We start from the raw sequence: 12,218 nt of genomic DNA on the forward strand, positions 1-12,218 counted from the left end.
CCGACCAGTTGCATCTGTCTGTAAATTTATTTTGTGTTTCTGATGGCTGTTGTAAGTCTGCACTTGTTGAATTAATTCTCCTTTGAACCTGTTGTACCATTTTACTGAGTCCCCATTTAAATAAATAAATAAATAAATAAATAAATAAATAAATAAATAAATAATAAATAAATAAAATCCCTAATATGTTCATTTTATATTTGTATGACAGTCATTTTAAGTTTTTTAAAAATTATCTTTTAACATAGGTGAAGTCAAATGGAAAATATATAGCTTTAAATGCTTTCATTACTAAAGGCTAAGAATAAGTGAACTTAGGGAAATTAGAATAACAAAATAAATGGAAAGAAAAGCACAGAAAGAATGCATAAAAAGATAAAAGCTGAAATGAATAAAATGGAGGAGTAGAGAAAAGAAATAAAAGCAAAAGCTTTACTTTTACTTAATACGAATGACAAAATAAACTCTCAGCAAACTAAGATGAAGAATGAAAACACAAAACAAAAACAACAGAAATAAGAAAGCTGCTAAACAAATGTCAAAGATTTAAAAATAATTTTAGGAGAATGTTAAATGGAAGGGCCACAGATTTAAAAATTTAGAGCAAAGTGAAAATTTTTTTTTCTTTTGAAAACTATAAATTACCTAAATTGATTCAGATGAAACATAAAACAGACTGAAAATTACAGAAAAAATTGGAAAGGTTACTAAGGATGTACAATGATAAAAGGCATCAGCCCAGATGATAAACAGATTAATTACTGAGATAACTAAATATTGGCTGGTTACTGAGAAAGAAGGCAAAGAGTCCCAATTTATTTTCAGAATAGAATAACCTAAAACAAACAAACAAGCAAAACTCGAAGCACAAAAAACTCGAAGCACAAAGAGAACTAGACACCAACTGCACTTACACATGTAGTTGTAAAGTATTCAAGGAAAATACTAGTAAATGAGATCCCGCAATGCATTAGAAAATGAATCCAACACGACCAAGAGGGCTTATATCAGGAAAGCTAGGTGATTAGGTACCAGGCGATGTCCTGCCCTAATTTACTATAGCAACATATTTAAGTGCAAAATCCAAATACTTATATCAAAAGATATTGAAAAGATATTTGATAATAGTAAGGAACTCACCCTAATGAAAACACTATGTAAAAATTATAGTAGCCCTAGGTGGTTTGGCTCAGTGGATAAAGAGTCAACCTGTGGACTGAAGGGTCCTGGGTTTGATTCCGGCTAAGGGCACATGCCAGGTTGCGGGCTCGATCCCCAGTAGGGGCGAGCCAGAGGCAGCCGATCAATGATTCTCTCTCATCATTGATGTCACTATCTCTCTCTCCCTCTCTCTTCCTCTCTGAAATCAATAAAAATATATATTAAAAAAATCAGAGTAGAAGAAAATGACTTAAGTATGTAAAAACCAACACCCCAAGGAACCGTGTATTTTATATTAAATTTGAAAATTCTAAAACTATTCAAGTTAAAGTTAGAGACGCAACAAGGATGCCAGCTGTAGCAACATTGTTTGGAGGTTCTGGCTTATGCAATAGGACAAGAAAACAAAATTAGTATATATACTGTAAGGAAAGGATAAAACAATCTGGAGATGAAATGACTATTGTCATATCCATCATATATCATATTTATCAGAGACCAAGAGTTTCTAATAAATTCTGTCAATTAATAATAATTTTTGCTACTAGAGATTGGGACTCACAGCAGATCTACCTAATACACACACACAAACCCAAACAGGCAGCCAAAATGGGGAGGCAAAAAAAACAAGCCCCAAATGAAAGAAGAGACTTTTCCATAAGAAGAGCTAAATGAAATGGAGATGAGAAATTTATCAGATATAGAGTTCAAAAGAATGATGGCAAAGATGTTCAACAGCTTGAGAAAAGATATATAATAACTATGAAGACTAACATAGCACTAATAAAGATACAGTGGAAGGAATACCAGATTTGGGGGAGGCTGAGGATTGGATCAGTGAATTAGAAGACAGGGTAGAAAAAACCAATCAGAGAACCAAAATAAAAATAAAAAACAATAAAAAAAACACAGGAGGACAGCTTAAGAGAGCTGTGGGACAACAGGAAACATAACAATCCTTGCACAATAGATGTGCCACAGGGGAAGGAAGTGAGCAAAGGATAGAGAATGTGTTTGAAGAAATAATGGCAGAAAACTTCTTTAACTTGGTGAAGGAAAAAGAAATCACACAATTTCAGAAGGCACAGAGAGTCCCAAGCAAGAAGAACTCAAAGAGGTCCATGCCCAGACACATCATAATTAAAATGCCTAAAATTAAAGACAAAGAGAGAATCTTAAAGGCAGCAAGAAAAAAGCATTTGTTACCTACAAAGGAGCTCCCATAAGGCTGTCAGATGATTTTTCATCAGAAACTCTACAGGCCAGAAGGGAATGGCATGAAGTATTCAAGGTAATGAAAAGCAAGGATCTGAAATCAAGATTACTATATCCAGCAAGGCCGTCATTCAAAATAGATGGTGAGGTAAAGAGCTTCCAGACAAAAAAAAGTAAGAGAGTTTTTTACCACCAAACCAGCACTGCAAGAAATGCTAAAGGGACTGCTGCAATGAGAAGAAAAAATAGAGAGAGAGAGAGAGAGAGAGAGAGAGAGAGAGGAACAAATGGGACTACATCAAAATAAAAAGCTTCTGCACAGCAAAAGAAACCATCAACAAAACGAAAAGGTAGCCCACTGTATTGGAGAACATATTTGGCAATGATACATCTGATAAAGGTTTACTAGCCAAAGGAATGCATTCAACTTAATAAAAGGAAGACAAACAATCCAATTTAAAAATGGGCAAATGACCTAAATAGACACTTTTCCAAAGCAGACAGACAGATGGCCAAGAGACAATGAAAAAATGCTCAAAGTCACTGATCATCAAAGAGATGCAAATTAAAATGATAATGAGCCCTAGCTGGTTTGGCTCGGTGGATGGAGCATCGTCCTGCTGACTAGAAGGTCCCAGGTTCGATTCCGGTCAAGGGCATATACCTTGGTTGTGGGCACATCCCCAGTGGAGGGTGTGCAGGAGGCAGCTGATCGATGTTTCTCTCCCATCGATGTTTCTAACTCTCTATCCCCCTCCCTTCCTCTCTGTAGAAAATCAATAAAATATATTAAAAAAAAAAAAATAAAACAACAATGAGGTATCACCTCACACCTGTCAGAATGGCTACCATCAACAAATCAACAAATGACAAATGCTGGCGAGGATGTGGAGAAAAGGGAACCCTAGTACATTGCTGATTGGAATGCAGACTGGTGCAGCCACTATGAAAAACAGCATGGACTTTCCTCAAAAAACTAAATAAATTTGACCCAGTGATCCCACTGCTAGGAATATATCCTAAGAAACCCGAAGCACCAATCAGAAAGAATGTATGCACCCCTATGTTCATAGCAGCACAATTTACAATAGCTAAGATCTGCCAACAGCCCATGTGCCCATCAGTAGATGAGTGGATAAAAAAGCTGTGGTACATTTATACCACGGAATACTATGCAGCAGTAAAAGAGAAGGATCTCTTAGCCTTTGAGACAGCATGGAGGGACCTGGAGAGTTTTATGCTAAGCAAAATAAGCCAGTCAGAGAAAGACAAGTATCACATGATCTCACTCATATGAACAAAATAAAATGAACAAAATAAACTGATGAACAATATAGATCCAGAGACATAGAGCATGGAAGAGACTGTGGAATCTCAGAGGGAAGGTGGGAGTGGGTGGATGGGTGGGAAGAGAGCAACCAAAAAGAACTTATATGCATATATGCATAACCCATGGACACAGACAATTGGGGGGGGGTGAAAACCTGGGGTAGGGGGTGGGGGCAAGCTTATAGCTTGGGTCAATGGGAAAAAAGGGGGTTAAATGTAATACTTTCAATAATAAAGATTAAAAAAAGATTTTTTGCTAAGCTAGCTTAATATATTCAATTATATCAAAAATAGCTACACTTTATGCGTGCAACAAATAATTATTTTAGTTGAGTTTTTAAAAATTAATTTTTATTGATTACAGAGAGGAAGGGAGAGAGAGAGAAATATAAATGATGAGAATAATTGATTAGCTGCCTCCTGCATGCCCCCTACTGGGGATTGAGCCCGCAACCTAGGCATGTGCCCAGACTGGGAATTGAACTGTGACCTTCTGGTTCATAGGTCAATGCTCAACCACTAAGCTATGCCAGCTGGGCTAACAAATAATTATTTTAAAATGGAAAAAGTTCTATTTACAATTATAGTAAAATTCAGAACATGAAAATACAGGCGTATATAATAAGACTATACTGTATATGAATAAAATTATGTAATTTCATTGAATAATGTTTACAACAGCATTTGAATAAAAGTTTTTGAGTGGAAGATTTAACACTTTAATCAAGTTATTCTTTTCCTAAGTTCATATATCACATTGATGCAATTCTCATAAAAATCCTCAATGGGTATTCTTTTTCTGGATGGGGGGAGGTACTGGACAAGTGACAGTTAACCTAGAAGTATGAATACCTAAGAATTGCTAAGAAAATTTTGGACAAGAGTATCTACAGAGTCTTTGTAAGTCCGAAAGCTATTAAGGTTTACCTTAATGCAAACATAATCAAATATGTGATGTTAGCAAACCAGAGAAAATATGAAGATCAATGGGCCAAAATAGAGATTCCAGAAATAGATCCAAGTACATTTGGGTACTTCATCTAAAGGTGAAATTAAGATTTCCATCCCAAGGGCAACCAAACTCCTACATCAAAAGTGTATAGATACGAATCCTGGCAACAGCAAGGTGCTAACTAAGCCAAACAATAACAATATTACAGAAACGTCTCAGGAGGGAGGGCCTTCACAGGAAAGACAGGAGCTACAAATTAAGCAGAAGAATCGACTGCATAAAAGGACAGTCATTTTTATATGGAAACAATACCATAAGGAAAGTCAAAAGACAAAGCACGGCAGGGGAGAAAACTCAGCAATATCTGATGGACATGGGTTCGAATCCTCGAGTTCCCAACAACCCAAGGAAAAGAATGAGTGTGTAGGAGTTTAAAAGTCATAGGACAGAAACATGCAAATGATCAAACAGTCTATGTAGAAACAATACAGATCAAAACACCAGCCGGGGAAACGCACAAGGACTAGACAACTCTTTTCTCTCATCAGATTAGCAAGACTTCAAAGGCCGGAAAACACCCAGGGTTGGTGATAATTGGGCACAGACCAGATAAGACTACCATTTTGAAATCTACACAGGTACAAACTACGGAAATGCATTGAAACTCCAAAAGTACAACCGAGTATGAAAAATTATGTAGGATGTTTTACTGTGGATATTGTGATGGCAAACAAAACAAAAAACAACCTAAATATCCACGAAGAAGATGACTAAGTAAAGCATGCTTTGGTCATAGCCTCATCTTTGCTTAAAAAATAAAGTTAGGGCCTGGCTGCAGTGACTTCGTTGGTTGGGTATTGGCTGGTGCAGCGAAAGATTGCCAGTTCGATACCCAGTCAGGGCACATTCAGAGGACAACCCATTGATGTTTCTCACATTGATGTTTCTCTCACTCTCTCTCTCTTTCCCTTCCTGTCTCTAAGCATGTTGCTGGCTGAGGGGGCATGCAGGAGGCAGGCAATCCATGTCTTGCTATCACATCAATGTTTTTTTCTCTCTCTTCCTTTCTCTAAGAATAGTCAATTACAAAAAATAGTACATAGAAAGGAAATAGTATGACCAATTCAACATCAACTCTGTAACTGGAGTAGAAAACAGAGACATAAGCAGGGGAAAAAAGATCAGGATAAACTTCATCAAAATGGTCCCAATGTTTACATCTGGATAGTAAGATTAGTAACTAATTTTTCTAGATAATGTTTCCCATACTTTCTGTATTTAAAAAAAATATGGTTATTTTATTGATTTTTTAAAAATATATTTTATTGATTTTTTACAGAGAGGAAGGGAGAGAGGTAGAGAGTCAGAAACATCGATGAGAGAGAAACATCGATCAGCTGCCTCCTGCACATCTCCTACTGGGGATGTGCCCGCAACCCAGGTACATGCCCTTGACCGGAATCGAACCTGGGACCCTTCAGTCCGCAGGCCGACGCTCTATCCACTGAGCCAAATCGGTTTTCGGCTTTTTAATTGATTTTTAGAGAGGAAGGGAGATAGAACCATCAATCAGCTGCCTCCTGCATGCCCCCTCCTGGGAATTGAGCCCGAAACTTGGTACATGGGCCAGTGCTCAACCAACTGAGCCAGACAGGCCAGACCCATACTTTCTATCTTGAATACACATTACATTTACAGCCAGGGGGAAAAATCTTTAAAAGCTGAAAAAAAGGGGGTAGTCTGGGTAAAATGAAAGAAGTAAAATACCAGGTTCATGACAATGGAAGTTTCCCTGCTAAAATTCAATAACTGAGCTTCCTCAAAAGCTACAAGCAATAATATTATTAAAATACTAACACCGGACGCTGCAAGCTTTTTCAATTTCTTATCAAACAATAATGAATCATATTACCATTGCTGATACGAAAAGAAAAAAATTCTGGCAAAGAAAACACAATGAATTATCAGCATTGTGTTCAAGTAAGTAAGGAGCAAAGACAGAAAAGCCCAATTCAAACTCTGTATCTATTTCCAACGGACAAGCCTCAAGGTTTCCAGCTTTGCCATTTTGTTATTTCTTTAGTTTGCTTTATATCTTTTATGTAAAAGTAAACTGATGTGCATGAGAACTCTAAGTTTGTGTATTAGGGAAGTAAAAGTGTGTAGTAAAAACTCTGATTAAAAAAAAGTAAGTGCTCTTATATTTTAAATATACTTCTCTCACAAGAATAACCTCTCTAACTCACAATCTTGCTGACATTCTGTGAGAGCATGCTTCATTCATTCAGTACTTACTAAGAGCCCATCATGAGTTGAAGATCATGCTAGAGGCTGGAAATTGAGATATTATGACCCCTAGTTCATGTATTTGGGTATAATCCTAGCTTGCTCTCTGGTGCCACCTACTGGTCAAACAGCATTTCCACTCAAATCACTTGAGGTACCACAGATATTTGACTTTAAGACCAGTGGTTCTCAACCTTCCTAATGCCGCGACCCTTTAATACAGTTCCTCATGTTGTGGTGACCCCCAACCATAAAATTATTTTTGTTGCTACTCCATAACTGTAATTTTGCTACTGTTATGAATCGTCATGTAAATATCTGATATGCAGGATGTATTTTCATTGTTACAAATTGAACATAATTAAAGCATAGTGATTAATCACAAAAACAATATGTAATTATATATGTGTTTTCCGATGGTCTTAGGCGACCCCTGTGAACGGGTCGTTCAACCCCCAAAGGGGTCGCGACTCACAGGTTGAGAACCGCTGGTTAAGACGTTTCTATAAAACTTATAAGCCAGGGCTACACACCTTTGCTTGTTCAAGTTCTCTTTAATGATATGCTCATTCACATCCCCTCAACCCCAAATCATACTGTGACTACAAAATCATTAACATTCAGTATATTTTAATCATGTATCAATACATTAGAAAATCATTCCCTTTTTGTTTTAGAACTAAACTTTTTTTTGGAGGGGGGTGTCAAAAACCCATGTAACATTATGTAGAAAATGGTCCTTCCTACCATAGATTTGTAGCCATGTATTCTGGGGGTATTTCAGGATGGCACGTGAGAGGCTGGGAAGTACCATCTACTCCACAAGTTTAATGAGATGGAGAAAACTTTTATTAGAGTTGGGAAATCAAGTTGGAGACAAATGTACTCACTACTCAATGCATTTAATTCCAAGCTCTAATCATAATTATCCCGGTAACGTTGAAGATTCTACAACAGTGACAACACTTCGATTCAAGAGGAGGTCTCAAAGCTATTACAGCATTAAAAATTATAGTGGGCAGTATAAAATTACAATTTATTAGGGGTGTGTGTGTTTTCACAGTAATGTTTAAACACATAAAGGGCGTCCCTCTTGCAGAATTCTATGTATGACTTGTCACATTTCCCCTCCCCCCCTTTCTTTCAAGCTCCCCCTTCCTTCTTTTGTTTTTTAATCTGGTATGGAATCCGCTGGGCAGAGCAACGCCGGGTGGGCCCCTCCTTGAATGATGGAGTAAGTCTGCTTGGGTAAGTCTGGCTGGGAGGAGGAGAATATCGGTGGGGCCGTGGTGGCCACAGCGATGTTCTGGCCCCCATCGCTCACCACAGTCACCTCGGCCGTGCCCTCCTGAATCAGAGCGTTAAGGCCTTCAAAGTCGGTGCAGGTGATGCCGGAGCTGGTGATAAAAGTCTGGTTGCCAGCGCCTTCCTGGGGGCCGCCTGGGGCCGTGGGGATGAGAGTCTGGTGCAGAGTGGCTCCGTCCGTCTGGTCATGCGTGGTCAGCAGGACAGCGGGCTGGGTCATGGCACCCACCTCGCTGGGGCACCCCGAGGGCTGGGGAGGGGCGATGAGATTGACCTGGCGCAGGATCTGCAGCCGGCTGTTAGCGGGCAGCTCCTCTGGGTTCTGGGCCACCAAGGCCGACGGCACGATGTTCACGGCGGCGGCCGCAGCCTGGACGATGGTGTTTGTCTGGGGCACCTGATGGCCCACAATGATTTTGACTCTCCCCTCACTGAACTGGGGCACGGGGCTGGGCTGGAGGGGGACCTGGAGGTGGCCCACCGCGAGGGGCGCGGCGGCTGGCTGCTTGCTGGGGTCGATCTGAAACTGCAGGACGGTCACATCCGAGTTCTTGTTCTCATTGTACTCACTGTGCTGCCTCTTGTGGCTGCGCAGCGAGTCCTCCCGCATGAAGGAGGCTTCGCAGATGTCACAGTGGAAAGTCTTCTTGGCGTCCAGCTTGGCCACCTGCCGGCTGCTCTGGCGGCCCGTGTCCTTCCTCTCCGAGGCCTCGCTCTTGACCTTGTCCGCGTGGAACTTCTTCATGTGCTTGCTCAGGTTGCTGGGCTGCTTGGTGTCGAAGCTGCAGTAATTGCACTTGAAGGGGCGGTCGGTGCAGTGGATGCGCTCGTGGATGCGCAGCGCCGCCTTGCTGGAGCAGGAGTAGCTGCACTCGGCGCACTTCTCGGGGTGCTCGGCCTGGTGCAGCCGGCTGTGCTTCCGCAGGGTGGCTTTGCTGTCCCCCAGGAAGTCGCAGTGCGGACACTTGAAGTTATTCCCGCTGTGCTTGATGCGGATGTGGGACTTGAGGTTTCCCTTCATGGTGCAGCGGACATTGCAGAACTCGCACTTGAAAGGCTTCTCCCCCGAGTGCACGCGCATGTGCCTTTTCAAGTCCGAGCTGATTTTGAACTTGGCGCTACAGAGCCAGCACTGGAAGGGGGCGTCCCCTGTCAACACAAGGTGAGTTTCGATGAGAACAGGCAGGCAACAACCACAGCGGATCCCCCCGAAGCACACACCTTCTAACCGCAGCTCCCAGCAGCCCCTGGGAGAAAAAAAAGGGGGTGGGGGTGGGGGGCTTCTCTTCTTTCCCCAAACCTAAGCCGCCACCACATGCTTGGTGCACCACCACCGTCTCAAAACCCAGGAGGAAAACGGAGATTGGAAAGAGCTTTGTAATTTGTCCCAAGTAAAGTAAGATGTGTGCATATCCTTAGCATAGTCTTTAAAACAACCAAGCTATCACTCCTACAGTTACTGTGACCACTCTGGTTCGGGGTTGTGCCATTCTGCGTGATCCATTGATTGTGACCGAGTTACATGTTGTAACAGATTGCAGGACACATTTCGAACCAGTCAGCTCCATGCTCACTCATCAGAACACTCTTTTTACCGTGATTCAAATGGCCAGCTTATACTTCAGGCAGATTCTCATTAATAAAGACGTGTTTATCGCGCAAACTTTATCCCACACATTGCCAACTGCGTTCTTTGCTGGTGGAGTTATAAAATCCAGCCGCTTGACTTTCTACTTTTTAATGTTAAGTTCATATTCGCTGAAAGATGAGCAGGGAAAGTGAAACTGCATGCATCTCAACGGCGTGATACTCCAAATGGATTTGGTCTGTGAGTGCCAAGTCCAGTGTATCTTAGGCACATTGGTGGCCCCGCCCATTTCAATTACTGTATAATTAGGCAAAACAGCAGCTAACATTCTTCAGGGTTGCTTCCGGGATGGCAGGCACTCTGCTGAACACTCCACAAGAATGGTCTCATCGGATGCTCCGACAGTCCCAGGAGGTAGGTACATTAGCAGTATTATCATTCACACCATTGTACACATGAGGAAACTGAGGCCTAGAGAGACTACATAGAGAACTTGTTCACAGTCACCCGGGAGCATGCAGCAGGGCCTGGACTCCCAGGCTGGTATGCTTAGATGCCAGGTAATCAACCATCGGTACCTATGGCCAGTGTTCGCTGTCTTGGGCCACAGGCTCAATAAACTAAGCCTGTGTTCCTGCTTTTTGGTGTAAGGCCTAACACATCACCATGAGCTGCTTAATGCATGCAATTAAAGATGACAGGGAGTGCCCTAGCCAATTTGGCTCAGTGGATAGAGCGTCAGCCTGCGGACTTGAAGGGTCCCTGGTTCGATTCTGGTCAAGGGCACATGCCTGGGATTGCGGGCTCAATCCCCAGTGGAGGGTATGCAGGGGGCAGCTGATCAATGATTCTCTCTTATCACTGATGTTTGTATCTCTCTCCCTCTCTGAAATCAATAAAAATATATTTAAAAAAATAAATAAATTTAAAAAAGATGACAGGAAGGGGAAATAGCCAGCTTCAAGAAAATTGGGAAGCCCAAACCTAAAAAAGGCTTTCTGTGTAACTAAATACCACCGAGATCATGCACACTAAATTCTAGAATGGTAAGCTATGGCCAATTCTGGCTCACAGCCTGTGTTTGTAAATAAAGTTTTATTGGTATGCAGCCACACCCATTTGTTTGTGTGTTGTTTATGGTCACTTTCAAGGCACAGGTGAGCGACCGTGACAGAGACTGGGTGGCCCACAAAGCCTAAAATATTTACTATCTGGCCCTTTTTAAAAAATATATTTGATTGATTTTTTTACAGAGAGGAAGGGAGAGGGATAGAGAGTTAGAAACATCAATGAGAGAGAAACATCGATCAGCTGCCTCCTGCCCACCTCCTACTGGGCATGTGCCCGCAACCAAGGTACATGCCCTTGACCAGAATCGAACCTGGGACCATTCAGTCTGCAGACCGACGCTCTATCCACTGAGCCAAGGTTAGGGCTACTATCTGGCCCTTTACAGAAAAAGTTTGCTGACCCCCTTTTCATAACATCAACCCCTTTTTCCCAGTTCAGTGAAACCCATGGGCCCTTTCTCAGAATAATGCTTAAATATTCAAAGTAAACTGAAAATGAATAGGAATACAAAAGAAACCGATTACATTGAAGTAGTTATTAAAAATTAAACGAAAAAAATCTGTGGTATGGCAATGTCTGTGCTTACCAATGTATTAAAGAGTAAGGTCCAACGGCAGGTCTAGTGACTACAACCCTTTCTAAACAGAGAAGAGCACTGAGGAAATTCTGATCTTCCGGCAGCCACTGGTATGGGAAGACCTGTGGTTTCCACTGGCAACGAGTCCCGTGCACTGTGATCAGACTGGTTGCCAGTTGCTGTAACTGAAGGACGCACTGAATTTCAGTCCGGGCGAGTGAAAATGAAGATGTAGAGTCTTCCCACCCAACTTCATGGACTTCCTAAATTCTACGCATGGCTCCGTGGGTGGAGGTGTCTGTGGTCTCAGAGGAAGACTCGCTGCTCTGGAATGTTTTACCAGGTTTTCTCTTACATCCCTGCTGAAATTAGTGACAATCTTTTTGCCTTTTTTTTTAAAAAGCATCAGCAGAGGTGAAACCCAGAAAAGACAGATAACCAAATCTCACAGAGCTTAACAACACCTTTGACATGAAAGTCAAAGGTTTAAATCCCTTTACCATCTTCTTCTTTATTCCCCTTTAACCATAGATTTATTTCTTAAATGAGGAATGCCCACTACCTCATCCTCAGTGGGGACTTAATGGGTGTTGTTGAATGAATAAATGACAGACACAGTTAAGTGGACAGATCTTTCTTGAGGTTAAGTTGCCCCTAAGATGACTGACAACGTAGTTGATCAAAGCAAAGGAAGAGTGAAACAAAATCCTATTACTTTTACAATTTGTAAAATA

At 41.4% G+C, this 12,218-nt stretch overlaps 1 protein-coding gene across 1 annotated transcript in view; it reads right to left on the reverse strand.

Moving 5' to 3' along the window:
* Nucleotides 1-7,477: 7,477 nt before the first annotated feature.
* The window catches only part of LOC118663487 (zinc finger protein 64-like), a 30,748-nt gene continuing 26,007 nt past the window's right edge, over nucleotides 7,478-12,218 (reverse strand). The window contains exon 6 of the mRNA XM_036323153.1: nucleotides 7,478-9,397. Within this exon, the coding sequence (XP_036179046.1) occupies nucleotides 8,115-9,397 (1,283 nt within the window). The 3' untranslated portion in view covers nucleotides 7,478-8,114. The remainder of the gene's footprint in view (nucleotides 9,398-12,218) is intronic.

The sequence above is a fragment of the Myotis myotis genome, unplaced genomic scaffold, assembly GCF_014108235.1.
Source record: "Myotis myotis isolate mMyoMyo1 unplaced genomic scaffold, mMyoMyo1.p scaffold_m19_p_9, whole genome shotgun sequence".
In the NCBI taxonomy this organism is placed as follows: domain Eukaryota; kingdom Metazoa; phylum Chordata; class Mammalia; order Chiroptera; family Vespertilionidae; genus Myotis; species Myotis myotis.